This window comes from Somniosus microcephalus, chromosome 33 (genome assembly GCF_052327205.1).
Source record: "Somniosus microcephalus isolate GS21.2 chromosome 33, FLI_Smic_1.0, whole genome shotgun sequence".
Classification (NCBI taxonomy): domain Eukaryota; kingdom Metazoa; phylum Chordata; class Chondrichthyes; order Squaliformes; family Somniosidae; genus Somniosus; species Somniosus microcephalus.
In genome coordinates this window covers 39907642-39926941 of record NC_141019.1, presented here as the reverse complement: position 1 = coordinate 39926941, position 19300 = coordinate 39907642, and the positions used below count along the sequence as shown (strand labels likewise).

General features: G+C 52.9%; 1 protein-coding gene across 1 annotated transcript in view; it reads left to right on the top strand.

The window, feature by feature from the left end:
* The window catches only part of LOC147097224 (mitogen-activated protein kinase kinase kinase 12-like), a 16329-nt gene extending 3366 nt beyond the window's left edge, over positions 1–12963 (top strand). The window contains exon 3 of the mRNA XM_085972550.1: positions 12938–12963. Coding sequence (XP_085828676.1) covers positions 12938–12963 — 26 coding nt within the window. The remainder of the gene's footprint in view (positions 1–12937) is intronic.
* The last annotated feature ends 6337 nt before the right edge of the window (positions 12964–19300 follow it).

The following is a 19300-nucleotide window of genomic DNA, read 5'->3' as shown; positions in this document are numbered from 1 at the left end:
GACTGGGGGAAGAGAGGGAGAGACTGGGGGGAAGAGAGGGAGAGACTGGGGGGAAGAGAGGGAGAGACTGGGGGGGAAGAGAGGGAGAGACTGGGGGGGAAGAGAGGGAGAGACTGGGGGGGAAGAGAGGGAGAGACTGGGGGGAAGAGAGGGAGAGACTAGGGGGAAGAGAGGGAGAGACTGGGGGGAAGAGAGGGAGAGACTGGGGGGAAGAGAGGGAGAGACTGGGGGGAAGAGAGGGAGAGACTGGGGGGAAGAGAGGGAGAGACTGGGGGAAGAGGGAGAGACTGGGGAGAGAGAGAGAGAGAGAGAGACAGGGAAGAGAGAGAGACTGGGGGGAGAGAGAGAGAGACTGGGGGGAGAAGAGAGAGGGGGAAGGAGAGAGAGAGCTGGTTCTGCTGTCTCCCACAGAACAGGGATTACAGCAAAATTTAGACCTACTCGACAAATACTGCCAAAATTGGGCCCTGACAGTAAATCTAAAGAAAACCAACATCATGATTTTTCAAAAAAGGCCCAGATGTCAGGAAAACAAATACCAGTTTACTCTCAGTGATACCATCATAGGACACACTATGAGCTACACTTACCTTGGTCTAACCATTACAGCATCAGGGAGCTTCAGCATAGCAGTGAATGCACTAAAAGAAAAAGCCCGAAGAGCCCTATATGCAATAAAAAGAAAACTCTACAACATCCAAATTCCAATCAAAATCTGGCTCAAATATTTGATAGTATAATCCTGCCCATTGCGCTGTATGGTAGTGAAGTATGGGGCCCACTCAATCACCATAGCTACACTAAATGGGAAAAACACACAATAGAAGCCCTACATGCAGAATTTTGCCGAAGCATTCTTCGCACCCAAAGGAAAACACCAACAAATGCATGTAGAGCCGAACTAGGCAGATACCCACTGATAATAAACATCCAAAAACAAGCACTAAACTTTCTAAATCACCTCAAATCTAGTTCCCAGACACCCTTCATTTTAAAGCCCTCCAGACCCAAGAGCTGAACCCAGAAATGAGTCCCCTGAGTAAGTTGTTACTGAAACTAAGTACTCCTACCCAGCCGGACCCTGACCAGTCCCAGACCAACACTGCTCTCCAAACACCAATCCGAGTGAACCAAATCATTAAACAATGCAAAGAAACCTACCTGGAACATTGGAACAAAATAACCAAAAGCCAAAGCAGATTAGAATGCTACCGGGCCCTAAAAAGAGAATATAAACTGGCAGACTATCTCTCGACCATCAGAGACACAAAACAGAGACAGACCCTCACCAGATACAGACTAAGCGACCACCAACTGGCAATTGAAAAAGGAAGATACAAGAAATCCTGGCAACCTAAAGAAAATAGAATATGTGATCACTGTCTGGCGGCGAGGTTGAGGCAGAGGTGCACTTCCTCCTAAAATGCGAAAAATTCAACAAAACAAGAAACATATATTTTGACAAGCTCAGCCTTACAACCCCAGATTTCAAAGAATTGGATGACCTGTCCGAATTAAGAATAGTCCTGGGGAAGGAGACAGACCATATCTTGGTGCCCAATATGTAACAACATGTCACAACCTGAGGAACAGTGAGTGACTAACGAGCACACCCATAGCATATATAAACATTAAGAATGTTTAAATCAATACCGAATGTACCCAACGACTGTTTAATTTAATACTGTCTGTACCCAACGAAGGTCAAAATTGTTTGACACCTACAGAATGTTGGAAACCTGTACTTTTTGTTATGTAAGCTTTGGCAATATGGTTCCCTGTAAACTTTCATGCCAATAAAGCATTTGAATTTGAATTTGATTTGAATTTGATTTGATTGAGAGAGAGGGGAAGGAGAGAGAGAGAGGGGGAAGGAGAGAGAGAGAGAGAGAGAGAGGGGGAAGGAGAGAGAGAGAAAGGGGGAAGGAGAGAGAGAGAGACAGAGGGGGAAGGAGAGAGAGAGAGGGGAAGGAGAGAGAGAGAGAGAGAGGGGGAAGGAGAGAGAGAGCGAGAGGGAAGGAGAGAGAGAGCGAGAGGGGGAAGGAGAGAGAGAGAGAGAGGGGGAAGGAGAGAAAGAGAGAGGGGGAAGGAGAGAAAGAGAGAGAGGGGGAAGGAGAGAGAGAGAGGGGGAAGGAGAGAGAGAGAGGGGGAAGGAGAGAGAGAGAGGGGGGAAGGAGAGAGAGAGAGAGAGGGGGGAAGGAGAGAGAGAGAGAGGGGGGGAAGGAGAGAGGGAGAGAGGGGGAAGGAGAGAGGGGAGAGGGGGAAGGAGAGAGAGAGAGACTGGGGGAGAGAGAGAGAGAGAGACTGGGGAGAGAGAGAGAGACTGGGGGAGAGAGAGAGAGAGACTGGGGAGAGAGAGAGAGACTGGGGGAGAGAGAGAGAGAGACTGGGGGAGAGAGAGAGAGAGACTGGGGGAGAGAGAGAGAGAGAGACTGGGGGAGAGAGAGAGAGAGAGAGACTGGGGGAGAGAGAGAGAGAGAGACTGGGGGAGAGAGAGAGAGAGACTGGGGGAGAGAGAGAGAGACTGGGGGAGAGAGAGAGACTGGGGGAGAGAGAGAGAGACTGGGGGAGAGAGAGAGAGAGACTGGGGAGAGAGAGAGAGAGAGAGACTGGGGGGGAGAGAGAGAGACGGGAGAGAGAGAGAGACTGGGGAGAGAGAGAGAGAGACTGGGGGAGAGAGAGAGAGACTGGGGGAGAGAGAGAGAGACTGGGGGAGAGAGAGAGAGACTGGGGGAGGGAGAGAGACTGGGGAGAGAGAGAGAGACTGGGGGAGAGAGAGAGAGACTGGGGGAGAGAGAGAGAGACTGGGGGAGAGAGAGAGAGACTGGGGGGAAAGAGAGAGAGACTGGGGAAGAGAGAGAGAGAGGCTGGGGAAGAGAGAGAGAGACTGGGAAGAGAGAGAGAGAGACTGGGGAAGAGAGAGAGAGAGACTGGGGAAGAGAGAGAGAGAGACTGGGGAAGAGAGAGAGAGAGAGACTGGGGGAGGGAGAGAGAGGGGAGAGAGAGAGAGAGAGAGACTGGGGGAGAGAGAGAGAGAGAGACTGGGGGAGAGAGAGAGAGAGAAAGACTGGGGGGGGAAGAGAGAGAGAGAGAGACTTGGGAAGAGAGCGAGAGAGACTGGGAAGAGAGAGAGAGAGAGACTGGGGAGGGAGAGAGAGGGGGAGAGAGAGAGAGAGAGACTGGGGGAGGGAGAGAGAGGGGGAGAGAGAGAGAGAGAGACTGGGGGGAGAGAGAGAGAGAGAGAGACTGGGGGGAGAGAGAGAGAGAGACTGGGGGGAGAGAGAGAGAGACTGGGGGGAGAGAGAGAGAGAGAGACTGGGGGGAGAGAGAGAGAGACTGGGGGGAGAGAGAGAGAGACTGGGGGGAGAGAGAGAGAGAGAGACTGGGGGGAGAGAGAGAGAGAGAGACGGGGAGAGAGAGAGAGAGAGAGAGACTGGGGGGAGAGAGAGAGAGACTGGGGGGGAAAGAGAGAGAGACTGGGGAAGAGAGAGAGAGAGGCTGGGAAGAGAGAGAGAGACTGGGGAAGAGAGCGAGAGAGACTGGGGAAGAGAGAGAGAGAGACTGGGGAAGAGAGAGAGAGAGAGACTGGGGAGGGAGAGAGAGGGGAAGAGAGAGAGAGAGAGACTGGGGGGAGAGAGAGAGAGAGAGAGACTGGGGGGAGAGAGAGAGAGAGAGACTGGGGGGAGAGAGAGAGAGACGGGGGAGAGAGAGAGAGAGAGACTGGGGGAGAGAGAGAGAGACTGGGGGGAGAGAGAGAGAGACTGGGGGAGAGAGAGAGAGAGAGACTGGGGGAGAGAGAGAGAGAGAGACGGGGAGAGAGAGAGAGAGAGAGAGACTGGGGGGGAGAGAGAGAGAGAGACTGGGGGGGAGAGAGAGAGAGAGACTGGGGGGGAGAGAGAGAGAGAGACTGGGGGGGAGAGAGAGAGAGACTGGGGGGGAGAGAGAGAGAGACTGGGGGGAGAGAGAGAGAGACTGGGGGGGAGGGGGAGAGAGACTGGGGGGGAGAGCAAAAGAGAGTCGAACAGAGGATGAGGAGAGCCAAGTGGAGGAAGAAGAAGAGAGACCAGCAGAGGAAAAACACCTCCCTGTACATCTCCACCCCCCACACCTCTCAACGAAAACAAAATGATGAAAGAGAATCTGGCCAAACTAGAACTTGATTTCAACGAATACAGAGAAACACTGGCCAAGAATTTGAAGGAGGAATTCAAACAGCTAAAAACGGAACACGAGTCCACCATCCACAAGCTGAGAAGGACCATAGAGGAGCAAAGAATGAGATCAAAGAACTCCGTACTCAACTAAACAAAACGAAGGAGACCGTAGAAAGGCTCAGCAGGCAACACAAACCTCTTAAGGTCCAAAAACCTGAGGACACAAAAACAACACACACAAGGACACAGAACCCGCCGGATGCCACCCCACACGAAGACACACCGAAAGCCACAAACCCCGCTCCAACCAGCCCTCAGTCGAGTCATGCCCAGACTACTGCTACCCAGTCCTCACACACAGGAACACAAAAACCGACAGATACCCCCCAAACGAGGACACACCGAAAGCCCCAAACCCGCTCCTGCCACACAACATATCCCAGAAACCCAGCCAACAACCAGCCACCAGGCGAGTCCCACCCAGACTACTGTTACCCAGTCTGAAAAACCAGCCCCTCAGGCGGTCCTGCTGACCGACTCCAACGGAAAGTTTCTGGACCCCCAGAGGCTGTTCCAGACCATCAAGTCCTGAAAAAATGGTGCAGCAACACAGGCCAAGCAATGAAGATCCTGAACAAAGAATCCCTTGGAAGCCCAAATGGATTGTGATCCACACAGGCACGAACGACCTACGCACCCTACAGGAAGGCACGGCTTGGGCGGTGAGCAGGATGGCAGAAAAGGCCAGCAGGGAATTCCCCGAGGCGCGGATCGTGATCTCCACACTACTGCCCAGAAAGGACACCCCAGCCTATATAATCCACAACACCAACAGGGAGATCGACACGAGATGTTCTGTCCTCCCCAACGTCTCCCTGGCCCATCATCCAAACATCAACACAAGGGACCTCTATGACGAAATACATCTACTCAAACAGCGGATGTGGGTCTTCGCAAGAAACCTCATAAACACTGCCAAAAGACGCAGCCCTCCCACCCCCCCTACCATTGGGAGCCAAACAGGACCACCAATGTCCCCCACCCCCCTTTACAAAACCGACAACAGAACCGTGCTTTTATACCTGACCCAAGACCCCCTCTAGACCACAGACTGTAGACCAAGAACTGAGAAAGATCATGACGATGCTGAACAGCCTGATAGAAAGCCGGAGAAATTATTAATATTGTTATTTATCATTATCATTATTGTTATCTTATCAGTATTATTACTATTATTAGATAGATATATGTGCATGCCTCATGAAATTTATACTAAATCATCACTTAGCATTATAGAAAATAGTGTTTCCACACTCATCCCACAAAATAGGTCCATTTTATTTCGTTTTATTGAACTATATAAATGCGTTCTTTCCACATAAGCTGCTGGAATATCCAGGGCCTCCGCTCCTCAACTTTTGGGATGAAGAGTACAGACCCTGAATTCCTAAAAGCTATAAAAGACATTGATATAATTGTGTTAACAGAAACATGGTGCCAAAAGGACATGCCGACCCACTGTCCTCAATGTACCATGAAATCATTGTGCCCTCAGTAAAGAACACTAAAACACGCAAGGGCAGAACCTCCGGGGGAATATTGGTGTGGTATAAGGGAGAACTGGACAAACACATCTCACCGGTAAAACAGGGGAAATCACACGTATGGCTAAAACTAGATAAAAATATAGGAATAGCAAAAAAAGATGTTTACTTATGTGCGATCTACATACCTCCAATAGATTCGCCATATTTCGAAGAGGAGTTATTTGATACTCTCACATGGAAATCAGCCATTTCCAGGCCCAAGGAAAGGTGATAATATGTGGGGACCTAAATGCAAGGACCGGTTGTGAACCTGACTTCATTGACCCACAGGGAAACAACCATGTGTTTGGCCAGACCCCTTTAGATGTCACACCAGCCATCGCAAATCGGAACAACCTTGATCGTGAATAAATAAAAGCGGTAGGGAGGTAGTGCAACTCTGCCGAGCCTTAGGCCTGTACATAGTTAATGGTAGGTTCAGAGGGGACTCCCTAGGGAGACTCACATACTCCTCAACTCTTGGGTCTAGTGTGGTGGACTATACAATCACTGACCTGGACCCCTGCGATATCAACGCATTCACTGTCAGGCAGCAATCCCCCCTCTCAGACCATAACCAAATAAATGTGTACCTTAAACTTTCTGCCCAAACTACAGACACAAAAAAGGAACACAGTAAGCTCCATAAAATAAACCAGACATACAGATGGGCCCCAGACAGTGGAGATAAATTCATCACAGCACTAAATTCACCTGATCTCACAAGTAAAATTTCAAAATTTAAAGAAAATCTATATGAGATCACCAGAGATGGTGTAAACACGGCCATAGAGGATATAAATATGATCTTCCATGAGGCAGCTGTAAAAGCCGACCTCGTGAAACAGAAGAGGAAGCATCACAAAAGACAAAATAAAAATATGAAATGGTTTGACCACGAATGCAAAAATGCCAGAAAAGACCTGAGAAAAATATCAAACCAAAAGCATCGGCAACCAAACAATCCGGACCTACGTACTAGATACAATGAAACCCTCAAAAGATATAAACACACCATTAGGAACAAAACACAAAACTATACCCACAAAATACTCGAAGAAATTGAAAACTCCACCAATCCAAAACAATTCTGGGAAATGTGGAATAACCTGAGTACAACACAATTGCAAGCATTACCAATCCAAGATGGCGACATCTGGAGAACACATTTTGAAAACCTCTACAAAGACATCCCAAAAAACAAAACAAACCCAAGTCAACATCAGGTCACAGAAAAACTCCACACATTAGAAGCAACAATTAAAGACAACCAAAACCCTCTAGACTCCCCAATCACATGGAAAGAACTGGCCACAAAAACAAAATCTCTCCACCTAAAGAAAGCCTGTGGCCCAGACAACATCAAAATGAAATGCTAAAGTTCAGCAATATGGAGATGCAGGGTGCGATACTCAAACTATTCAACATCATATTACGCTCAGGCTGTTTTCCCGATATCTGGTGCCAAGGACTAATCTCCCCCATATATAAAAGTGGAAACAAATCAGACCCAAATAACTACCGCGGCATCTGTGTCAACAGTTGTCTAGGGAAGTTATTCTGCAGTATTCTAAATAGTAGATTACTTGATTTTCTTAACAAACATAATATCCTCAGAAAAAACCAAATAGGCTTTCTTCCAAAACACCGCACCGCCGACCATATCTATACCCTTCACACCCTCATTGAAAAACATAAACACCAAACAAAAAATGGGAAAATATTCGCCTGTTTCATCGACTTCAAGAAAGCCTTTGACTCTATATGGCACGAAGGGCTCTATTATAAACTTCTTCAGTGTGGAATAGGGGGCAAAGTCTATGACCTTATTAAATCAATGTATCTGAAAAACAAATGCGGGGTCAAAATTGGAGACAAACGCACCGATTTCTTCACCCAGAGAAGAGGCGTCCGGCAGGGCTGCAATTTGAGCCCGACCCTGTTCAACATATACATAAATGAATTAGCAGACATGCTGGAGCAAAGCGAGTCACCAGGTCTCCGTCTCCTGGATGGAGAAGTGAAGTCCCTGTTCTATGCGGACGACCTGGTTCTGCTGTCTCCCACAGAACAGGGATTACAGCAACAACTAGACCTACTCGACAAATACTGCCAAAATTGGGCTCTAACAGTAAATCTAAAGAAAACCAACATCATGATTTTTCAGAAAAGACCCAGATGTCAGGAAAACAAATACCAGTTTACCCTCAGTGATACCACTATAGGACACACTATGAGCTACACCTACCTTGGTCTAACTATTACAGCATCAGGGAGCTTCAGCATAGCAGTGAATGCACTAAAAGAAAAAGCCCGAAGAGCCCTATATGCAATAAAAAGAAAATTCTACAACATCCAAATCCCAATCAAAATCTGGCTCAAAATTTTTGACAGCATAATCCTGCCCATTGCACTGTACGGTAGTGAAGTATGGGGCCCGCTAAATCACCAAAGCTACACTAAATGGGAAAAACACACAATAGAAGCCCTACATGCAGAATTCTGCCGAAGCATCCTTCGCACCCAAAGAAAAACGCCAACAAATGCATGCAGAGCCGAACTAGGCAGATACCCACTGATAATAAACATCCAAAAACGAGCACTAAACTTCCTAAATCACCTCAAATCTAGCTCCCCAGACACCCTTCATTTCAAAGCCTTTCAGACCCAAGAGCTAAACCCAGAAAAGAGTCCCCTGAGTCAGCTGCTACTGAAACTAAGTACTCAGCCGGACCCTGACCAGCCCCAGACCAACACAGCCGTCCAAACACCAATCCGAGTGAACCAAATCATTAAAAAATGCAAAGAAACCTACCTGGAACATTGGAACAAAATAACCGAAAGCCAAAGCAGATTAGAATGTTACCGGGCCCTAAAAAGAGAATATAAACTGGCAGACTACCTCACGACCATCAGAGACACAAAACAGAGACAGACCCTCACCAGGTACAGACTAAGCGACCACCAACTGGAAATTGAAAAAGGCAGATACAAGAAATCCTGGCAGCCTAGAGAGAATAGAATATGCGATCAATGTCTGGCTGGCGAGGTTGAAACAGAAATGCATTTCCTCCTAAAATGCGAAAAATTCAACACATCAAGAAACATATTATTCAACAAGCTAAGCCAAACAACCCCAGATTTCAAGGAATTGGATGATCTGTCAAAATTGAGATTAGTCCTAGGAGAAGGAGACAGACCATACCTTGGGGCTAAATATGTAACAACATGTCACAACCTGAGGACTGTTTAAAAGTAAGACTGTTTAAAATTAATATTGAACGTACCAAATGAAGTAGAAAGACTGTTTAAAATTAATATTGTTTAAAAGTAATATTGTATATACCCAACAAATGTCAAATCGATTGACACCTACAGAATGTTGGAAAACTGTACCTTTTTGCAATGTAAGCTTTGGCAATATGGTTCTCTGTAAACTTTCATGCCAATAAAGCATTTGAACTGAACTGAACTGAACTGAGAGACTGGGGAAGAGAGAGAGAGAGAGAGAGAGAGAGACTGGGGGAGAGAGAGAGAGAGACTGGGGGGAAGAGAGAGAGAGAGAGAGACTGGGGGGGGAGAGAGAGAGACTGGGGGGGAGAGAGAGAGACTGGGGGGAAGAGAGAGAGAGAGATAGACTGGGGGGAAGAGAGAGAGAGGGGGGAGAGAGAGAGAGACTGGGGGGGAGGGGGAGAGAGAGAGAGACGGGGGAGAGAGAGAGAGAGAGAGACTGGGGAAGAGAGAGAGAGAGAGAGAGAGAGACTGGGGGGGGGAGAGAGAGAGAGAGACTGGGGGAAGAGAGAGAGAGAGACTGGGGGGAAGAGAGAGAGAGAGAGAGACTGGGGGGGAGAGAGAGAGACTGGGGGGAAGAGAGAGAGAGAGAGAGACTGGGGAAGAGAGAGAGAGAGAGAGAGAGACTGGGGGGGGAGAGAGAGAGAGAGAGACTGGGGGAAGAGAGAGAGAGAGACTGGGGGGGGAGGGGGAGAGAGAGAGAGACGGGGTAGAGAGAGAGAGAGAGAGACTGGGGAAGAGAGAGAGAGAGAGAGAGAGAGACTGGGGGGGGAGAGAGAGAGAGAGAGACTGGGGGAAGAGAGAGAGAGAGACTGGGGGGAAGAAAGAGAGAGAGAGACTGGGGGGAAGAGAGAGAGAGAGACGGGGGAAGAGAGAGAGACAGGGGGGAAGAGAGAGAGAGAGAGAGAGAGAGAGACTGGGGGGAAGAGAGAGAGAGACTGGGGGGAAGAGAGAGAGAGACTGGGGGGAAGAGAGAGAGAGAGACTGGGGGGAAGAGAGAGAGAGACTGGGGGGAAGAGAGAGAGAGACGGGGGAAGAGAGAGAGAGACTGGGGGGAAGAGAGAGAGAGAGAGAGAGAGAGAGAGAGAGGGGGGGAGAGAGACAGACTGGGGGAGAGAGAGAGAGAGACTGGGGGGAAGAGAGATAGAGAGAGAGAGAGGCTGGGGGGGAGAGAGAGAGAGACTGGGGGGGAGAGAGAGAGAGACTGGGGGGGAGAGAGAGAGAGACTGGGGGGAAGAGAGAGAGAGACTGGGGGGGAGAGAGAGAGAGACTGGGGGGGAGAGAGAGAGAGACTGGGGGGGAGAGAGAGACTGGGGGGGAGAGAGAGAGAGACTGGGGGGAGAGAGAGAGAGACTGGGGGGGAGAGAGAGAGAGACTGGGGGGGAGAGAGAGAGAGACTGGGGGGGAGAGAGAGAGAGACTGGGGGGGAGAGAGAGAGAGACTGGGGGAGAGAGAGAGAGACTGGGAGGGAGAGAGAGAGAGACTGGGGGGGAGAGAGAGAGAGACTGGGGGGGAGAGAGAGAGAGACTGGGGGGAGAGAGAGAGAGACTGGGGGGGAGAGAGAGAGAGACTGGGGGGGAGAGAGGGAGAGACTGGGGGGGAGAGAGAGAGAGACTGGGGGGGAGAGAGAGAGAGACTGGGGGAGAGAGAGAGAGACTGGGGGGAGAGAGAGAGAGACTGGGGGGGAGAGAGAGAGAGACTGGGGGGAGAGAGAGAGAGACTGGGGGGTAGAGAGAGAGAGACTGGGGGGAGAGAGAGAGAGACTGGGGGGAGAGAGAGAGAGACTGGGGGGGAGAGAGAGAGAGACTGGGGGGGAGAGAGAGAGAGACTGGGGGGGAGAGAGAGAGAGACTGGGGGGGAGAGAGGGAGAGACTGGGGGAGAGAGAGAGAGACTGGGGGGAGAGAGAGAGAGACTGGGGGAGAGAGAGAGAGACTGGGGGGGAGAGAGAGAGAGACTGGGGGGGAGAGAGAGAGAGACTGGGGGAGAGAGAGAGAGACTGGGGGGAAGAGAGAGAGAGAGAGAGACTGGGGGGAGAGAGAGAGACTGGGGGGAAGAGAGAGAGAGAGATAGACTGGGGGGAAGAGAGAGAGAGGGGGGGAGAGACAGAGAGACTGGGGAGGAGGGGGAGAGAGAGAGAGACGGGGGAGAGAGAGAGAGAGAGAGACTGGGGAAGAGAGAGAGAGAGAGAGAGACTGGGGGAGAGAGAGAGAGAGAGACTGGGGAAGAGAGAGAGAGAGACTGGGGGAAGAGAGAGAGAGAGAGAGACTGGGGGGGAGAGAAAGAGACTGGGGGAAGAGAGAGAGAGAGAGAGAGACTGACTGGGGGGAAGAAAGAGAGAGAGAGACTGGGGGGAAGAAAGAGAGAGACTGGGGGGGAGAGAGAGAGAGACTGGGGGGAGAGAGAGAGAGACGGGGGGGAGAGAGAGAGAGACTGGGGGGGAGAGAGAGAGAGACTGGGGGGGAGAGAGAGAGAGACTGGGGGGGAGAGAGAGAGAGACTGGGGGGGAGAGAGAGAGAGACTGGGGGGGAGAGAGAGAGAGACTGGGGGGGAGAGAGAGAGAGACTGGGGGGAGAGAGAGAGAGACTGGGGGGGAGAGAGAGAGAGACTGGGGGGAGAGAGAGAGAGACTGGGGGGGAGAGAGAGAGAGACTGGGGGGGAGAGAGAGAGAGACTGGGGGGAGAGAGAGAGAGACTGGGGGGAGAGAGAGAGAGACTGGGGGGGAGAGAGAGAGAGACTGGGGGGGAGAGAGAGAGAGAGACTGGGGGGGAGAGAGAGAGAGACTGGGGGGGGGAGAGAGACTGGGGGGAGAGAGAGAGAGACTGGGGGGGAGAGAGAGAGAGAGACTGGGGGGGAGAGAGAGAGAGAGACTGGGGGGGGAGAGAGAGAGAGAGACTGGGGGGGGGAGAGAGAGAGAGAGACTGGGGGGGAGAGAGAGAGAGAGAGACTGGGGGGGAGAAAGAGAGAGAGACTGGGGGGAGAGAGAGAGAGACTGGGGGGGAGAGAGAGAGAGACTGGGGGGAGAGAGAGAGAGAGACTGGGGGGGAGAGAGAGAGAGAGACTGGGGGGGAGAGAGAGAGAGACTGGCAGGGAGAGAGAGAGAGACTGGGGGGAGAGAGAGAGAGACTGGGGGGGGAGAGAGAGAGAGACTGCGGGGGGGGGGGGAGAGAGAGAGAGACTGGGGAGGCAAAGATCCAGACATCAGGGACCCAAAATAAATTTCACAATAGGAACAACCAAAATTGAACAAACCACTAACTACACATACTTGGGCTTAAAAATCAGTTCTACGGGAAACATCAAACTGGCTGTGAATGAACTGAAAGAGAAAGCAAGAAGGGCTTTCTATGCCATTAAAAAATCAATCCAAATAGAAATCCCAATTAGCATTTGGCTCAAAATTTTTAAATCGGTAATTGAACCAATTGCACTCTATGGAAGCGAGGTGTGGGGACCGCTAACACAACAAGAATTTGCAAAATGGGACAAACACCCAATTGAGATCCTGCATGCAGAATTCTGTAAAAGTATCCTCCGGACTCAAAGGAAAACCGTCAACAATGCATGCAGGGCAGAACTAGGCCAATATCCATTAATAATCACTATCCAAAAAAGAGCCACCAAATTTTGGAAACACCTAAAATGAGCAACCCCCACTGCTATCATTACGAAGCCCTGAAATGCCAAGAGAGGACCATAAAGAAGAATACCCTTAGTCGACTAGTCCTGGAACTCAGTGAAGCAACCACTAACACTACTAACAATAACCAGCCCCAGGACAGTGACATCGTAGCACAGAGAATTCGACCCAACACAATTGTCACGAAGCAAAAGGAAAAATACCTGTCATCTTGGGCAGAAACAACAAAAACCCAAAACAAACTCAATTGCTACTTTGCCCTAAACAGACAATACAACATGTCTGAATAACTGACCATGGTAAAGGATAGCAAACTGAGAAAAACCTTGACAAGGTACAGACTTAGTGAACATAGCCTGGCCATTGAAAAAGGCAGACACAGACAGACCCGGCTGCCAAGAGAGGACAGGATATGCTCTCACTGCAGTCAGGGAGTGGTGGAGACAGAGATGCACATCCTCACAGATTGTGGAAAATATCAGGGCATCAGGGAGAATTTCTACCAAAAATTCACACAAATATGCCCGGAATTCAGAAATTTGAATGACAACCAAAAACTCCCATACCTACTAGGAGAACAGAGAAACTGTGTAACCTTAGCGGCACACTATGTTACAGCTTGCCATAAACAGAGGGACAACCAGTAAACCTAAGAAGAGTATATACAAATTATACGAATGTATATTTATACATTCAGGGATATAACTGTTTATACAATGTATGAAATAGATCTGCGTTTATGTGTTCAACCATAAATGTATTTCGATGCTTTGGCAACATAAGATGTACCTTATCATGCCAAAAAAGCAATTTGAATTGAATTGAATTGAATTGACTGGGGGGGAGAGAGAGAGAGAGACTGGGGGGGGGGGAAGAGAGAGAGAGAGACTGGGGGGGGGAGAGAGAGAGAGTCTGGGGGGGGAAGAGAGAGAGAGAGACTGGGGGGGGGGAGAGAGAGAGAGACTGGGGGGAGAGAGAGAGAGACTGGGGGGGGAGAGAGAGAGAGACTGTGGGGGGGGAGAGAGAGAGAGACTGGGGGGAGAGAGAGAGAGAGACTGGGGGAGAGAGAGAGAGAGACTGGGGGGAGAGAGAGAGAGAGACTGGGGGGAGAGAGAGAGAGAGACTGGGGGGAGAGAGAGAGAGAGAGACTGGGGGGAGAGAGAGAATTCAACACATCAAGAAACATATTATTCAACAAGCTAAGCCAAACAACCCCAGATTTCAAGGAATTGGATGATCTGTCAAAATTGAGATTAGTCCTAGGAGAAGGAGACAGACCATACCTTGGGGCTAAATATGTAACAACATGTCACAACCTGAGGACTGTTTAAAAGTAAGACTGTTTAAAATTAATATTGAACATACCAAATGAAGTAGAAAGACTGTTTAAAATTAATATTGTTTAAAAGTAATATTGTATATACCCAACAAATGTCAAATCGATTGACACCTACAGAATGTTGGAAACTGTACCTTTTTGCTGTGTAAGCTTTGGCAATATGGTTCTCTGTAAACTTTCATGCCAATAAAGCATTTGAACTGAAAAAAAACTGAACTGAAACTGAGAGACTGGGGGGAGAGAGAGAGAGACGGGGGGAGAGAGAGAGAGAGACTGGGGGGAGAGAGAGAGAGAGACTGGGGGGAGAGAGAGAGACTGGGGGGAGAGAGAGAGAGAGACTGGGGGGAGAGAGAGAGAGAGACTGGGGGGAGAGAGAGAGAGAGACTGGGGGGAGAGAGAGAGAGAGACTGGGGGGAGAGAGAGAGAGAGACTGGGGGAGAGAGAGAGAGAGACTGGGGGGAGAGAGAGAGAGAGACTGGGGGGAGAGAGAGAGAGAGAGACTGCGGGGAGAGAGAGAGAGAGACTGGGGGGAGAGAGAGAGAGAGACTGGGGGGAGAGAGAGAGAGAGACTGGGGGGAGAGAGAGAGAGAGACTGGGGGGAGAGAGAGAGAGAGACTGGGGGGAGAGAGAGAGAGAGACTGGGGGGAGAGAGAGAGAGAGTCTGGGGGGAGAGAGAGAGAGAGACTGGGGGGAGAGAGAGAGAGAGACTGGGGGGAGAGAGAGAGAGACTGGGGGGAGAGAGAGAGAGAGACTGGGGGGAGAGAGAGAGAGAGACTGGGGGGAGAGAGAGAGAGAGAGACTGGGGGGAGAGAGAGAGAGAGACTGGGGGGAGAGAGAGAGAGAGACTGGGGGAGAGAGAGAGAGAGACTGGGGGGAGAGAGAGAGAGAGACTGGGGGGAGAGAGAGAGAGAGACTGGGGGGAGAGAGAGAGAGAGACTGGGGGGAGAGAGAGAGAGAGACTGGGGGGAGAGAGAGAGAGAGACTGGGGGAGAGAGAGAGTGAGACTGGGGGGAGAGAGAGAGAGAGACTGGGGGGAGAGAGAGAGAGAGACTGGGGGGGAGAGAGAGAGAGAGACTGGGGGAGAGAGAGAGAGAGACTGGGGAGAGAGGGGGGAGAGAGAGAGAGAGACTGGGGGAGAGAGAGAGAGAGACTGGGGGAGAGAGAGAGAGAGACTGGGGGGAGAGAGAGAGAGAGACTGGGGGGAGAGAGAGAGAGAGACTGGGGGAGAGAGAGAGAGAGACTGGGGGAGAGAGAGAGAGAGACTGGGGGGAGAGAGAGAGAGAGACTGGGGGGAGAGAGAGAGAGAGACTGGGGGAGAGAGAGAGAGAGACTGGGGGGAGAGAGAGAGAGAGACTGGGGGAGAGAGAGAGAGAGACTGGGGGAGAGAGAGAGAGAGACTGGGGGGAGAGAGAGAGAGAGACTGGGGGGAGAGAGCGAGAGAGACTGGGGGGAGGAGAGAGAGAGAGCGAGAGACTGGGGGGGAGAGCGAGAGAGACTGGGGGGAGAGAGCGAGAGAGACTGGGGGGGAGAGCGAGAGAGACTGGGGGGAGAGCGAGAGAGACTGGGGGGGAGAGCGAGAGAGACTGGGGGGGAGAGCGAGAGAGACTGGGGGGGAGAGCGAGAGAGACTGGGGGAGAGCGAGAGACTGGGGGGAGAGCGAGAGAGACTGGGGGGGGAGAGCGAGAGAGACTGGGGGGGAGAGCGAGAGAGACTGGGGGGGGAGAGCGAGAGAGACTGGGGGGGAGAGCGAGAGAGACTGGGGGGGATGAGCGAGAGAGACTGGGGGGGAGAGCGAGAGAGACTGGGGGGGAGAGCGAGAGAGACTGGGGGGAGAGCGAGAGAGACTGGGGAGAGCGAGAGAGACTGGGGGGAGAGCGAGAGAGACTGGGGGGAGAGGAGACTGGGGAGAGCGAGAGAGACTGGGGGGGAGAGCGAGAGAGACGGGGGAGAGCGAGAGAGACTGGGGGGAGAGCGAGAGAGACTGGGGGGGAGAGCGAGAGAGACTGGGGGGGAGAGCGAGAGAGACTGGGGGGGAGAGCGAGAGAGACTGGGGGGGAGAGCGAGAGAGACTGGGGGGGAGAGCGAGAGAGACTGGGGGGGAGAGCGAGAGACTGGGGGGAGAGCGAGAGAGACGGGGGGGAGAGCGAGAGAGACTGGGGGGGAGAGCGAGAGAGACTGGGGGGGAGAGCGAGAGAGACTGGGGGGGAGAGCGAGAGAGACTGGGGGGGAGAGCGAGAGAGACTGGGGGGGAGAGCGAGAGAGACTGGGGGGGAGAGCGAGAGAGACTGGGGGGAGAGCGAGAGAGACTGGGGGGGAGAGCGAGAGAGACTGGGGGGAGAGCGAGAGAGACTGGGGGGGAGAGCGAGAGAGACTGGGGGGGAGAGCGAGAGAGACTGGGGGGGAGAGCGAGAGAGACTGGGGGGGAGAGCGAGAGAGACTGGGGGGGAGAGCGAGAGAGACTGGGGGGGAGAGCGAGAGAGACTGGGGGGGAGAGCGAGAGAGACTGGGGGGAGAGCGAGAGAGACTGGGGGGGAGAGCTGAGAGAGACTGGGGGGGAGAGCGAGAGAGACTGGGGGGGAGAGCGAGAGAGACTGGGGGGGGAGAGCGAGAGAGACTGGGGGGGAGAGCGAGAGAGACTGGGGGGAGAGCGAGAGAGACTGGGGGGAGAGAGCGAGAGAGACTGGGGGGGAGAGCGAGAGAGACTGGGGGGGAGAGCGAGAGAGACTGGGGGGGAGAGCGAGAGAGACTGGGGGGGAGAGCGAGAGAGACTGGGGGGGGAGAGCGAGAGAGACTGGGGGTGGAGAGCGAGAGAGACTGGGGGGGAGAGCGAGAGAGACTGGGGGGGAGAGCGAGAGAGACTGGGGGGGAGAGCGAGAGAGACTGGGGGGGAGAGCGAGAGAGACTGGGAGCGGGAGAGCGAGAGAGACTGGGAGACTGGGGGTGGAGAGCGAGAGAGACTGGGGGGGGAGAGCGAGAGAGACTGGGGGGGGAGAGCGAGAGAGACTGGGGGGGGAGAGCGAGAGAGACTGGGGGGGAGAGCGAGAGAGACTGGGGGGAGAGCGAGAGAGACTGGGGGGGAGAGCGAGAGAGACTGGGGGGGAGAGCAGAGAGAGACTGGGGGGGAGAGCGAGAGAGACTGGGGGGGAGAGCGAGAGAGACTGGGGGGGAGAGCGAGAGAGACTGGGGGGGGAGAGCGAGAGAGACTGGGGGGGAGAGCGAGAGAGACTGGGGGGAGCGAGCGAGAGAGACTGGGGGGGAGAGCGAGAGAGACTGGGGGGGAGAGCGAGAGAGACTGGGGGGGAGAGCGAGAGAGACTGGGGGGGGAGAGCGAGAGAGAGACTGGGGGGGAGAGCGAGAGAGACTGGGGGGGGAGAGCGAGAGAGACTGGGGGGGAGAGCGAGAGAGACTGGGGGGGAGAGCGAGAGAGACTGGGGGGGAGAGCGAGAGAGACTGGGGGGGAGAGAGCGAGAGAGACTGGGGGGAGAGCGAGAGAGACTGGGGGGAGAGCGAGAGAGACTGGGGAGAGTGAGAGAGACTGGGGGGAGAGCGAGAGAGACTGGGGGGAGAGCGAGAGAGACTGGGGGAGAGCGAGAGAGACTGGGGGGAGAGCGAGAGAGACTGGGGGGAGAGCGAGAGGGACTGGGGGAGAGCGAGAGGGACTGGGGGGAGAGCGAGAGGGACTGGGGGTGAGAGCGAGAGGGACTGGGGGAGAGCGAGAGGGACTGGGGAGAGCGAGAGGGACTGGGGGTGAGCGAGAGGGACTGGGGGGAGAGCGAGAGGGACTGGGGGGAGAGCGAGAGGGACTGGGGGGAGAGCGAGAGGGACTGGGGGGAGAGCGAGAGGGACTGGGGGGAGGACGAGAGGGACTGGGGGGAGAGCGAGAGGGACTGGGGGGAGAGCGAGAGGGACTGGGGGGGAGAGCGAGAGGGACTGGGGGGAGAGAGAGAGAGAGACTGGGGGAGAGAGAGAGAGAGCCAGACAGCCAGACAGAGTGAATACACACGCTGAAGATGGGCTGCTGAATTTTTAGTGTTTTTCGTGTTTAAAGTGGGGAAAAAAAAGGTTCATTTCAAGTTTAAAAAGGTTTTAAAGTTAAATTTAGTTCTAGTTAAGTTAGTTTAGTTTGTTTAGTTAAGTTTAAGTTTAGTTTAGTCTAGATTAAGTAAGGAAGGAAAAGACCACCAAAGAGACCACCAAAGGAAAAAAAACCAGAGGAAATTAGAAAAAAAAAGCCAAACAAAAAAAAAGAAATAAGGGAAAAAAAAATATACAAACCAAAGAACAGCGGCCGCACGGGGGCCACAGCAGCTGCAGAAGCGAGGTGACTCGGCCGCATCGGGAACCGAGGCGCGAAGGCCGCACGGAGACGCAGCGGCAGCCGGAGCGAGGAGACTCGGGGAGGCCGCTTCGGGAAACGAGGCGAATCGGGGAGGCCGCACGGAGACGCAGCGGCAGCCGGAACGAGGTGACTCGGGGAGCCCGAGCGGCGAACGAGACACGGCCCGATCGGCGGCCGCAGTCCAGCACCCGAGCGACGACCGCAGTCCAGCACCCGAGCGACGACCGCAGTCCAGCACCCGAACGGTGAACGAGGCACAGCCCGAACGGCGGCTGGGCTAGAAAGCCCGGGAAAGGCCCGAGGAGCCAGGCCCAGAGACCTCTGAGGAGAAGGGGAGCAACCAGAAGGCTTCCAGAAGCAAACCAAGACTGTGAGTACAGGGCCCAGGGAGGGAGACTGAAGCCAGGGAAAGGCCCGAGGAGCCAGGCCGAGACAGAGGCACAGAGACCTCTGAGGGGGAGGGGAACAGCCCGAAGGCACCGGGAAACAGCGGCTCACAGACCCAGACCTGAGAAGGGTGAACCCAGAAGCCGAGGCCCAGGGACCACGGGGTCGGAGAGGGGGACCGGGAAAGTTCGCGAACAGGGAGAGGGAAACACCAAAACCCGGGGCCCCAGAAAAGCTTATTCTAAGATCAACAATACTTTACCAAAAATGAGCGAATCAGAAGATCCACAACAGCCCCGCTTCCAGATTCCCCCCAACACCGCAAAAAAAGCTATAAAAGCGATCAAGCATGAGCAGATGAGAGAAAAACCAGAAACACTTTTTGCTGACTGTTACAACAATGGGACAAAAAGTAACCTCATTTTCTACTCAGATCAGCCAGTGGCTTGGATCACAGCAATAAAATCACACTATACCAATGTTAAGCTAGAAAATACCGCAAATGGGTCCATAATGAAAATTAACACACCAGGAGACAGTTCAACTACGACGGTCAACGCGTACAA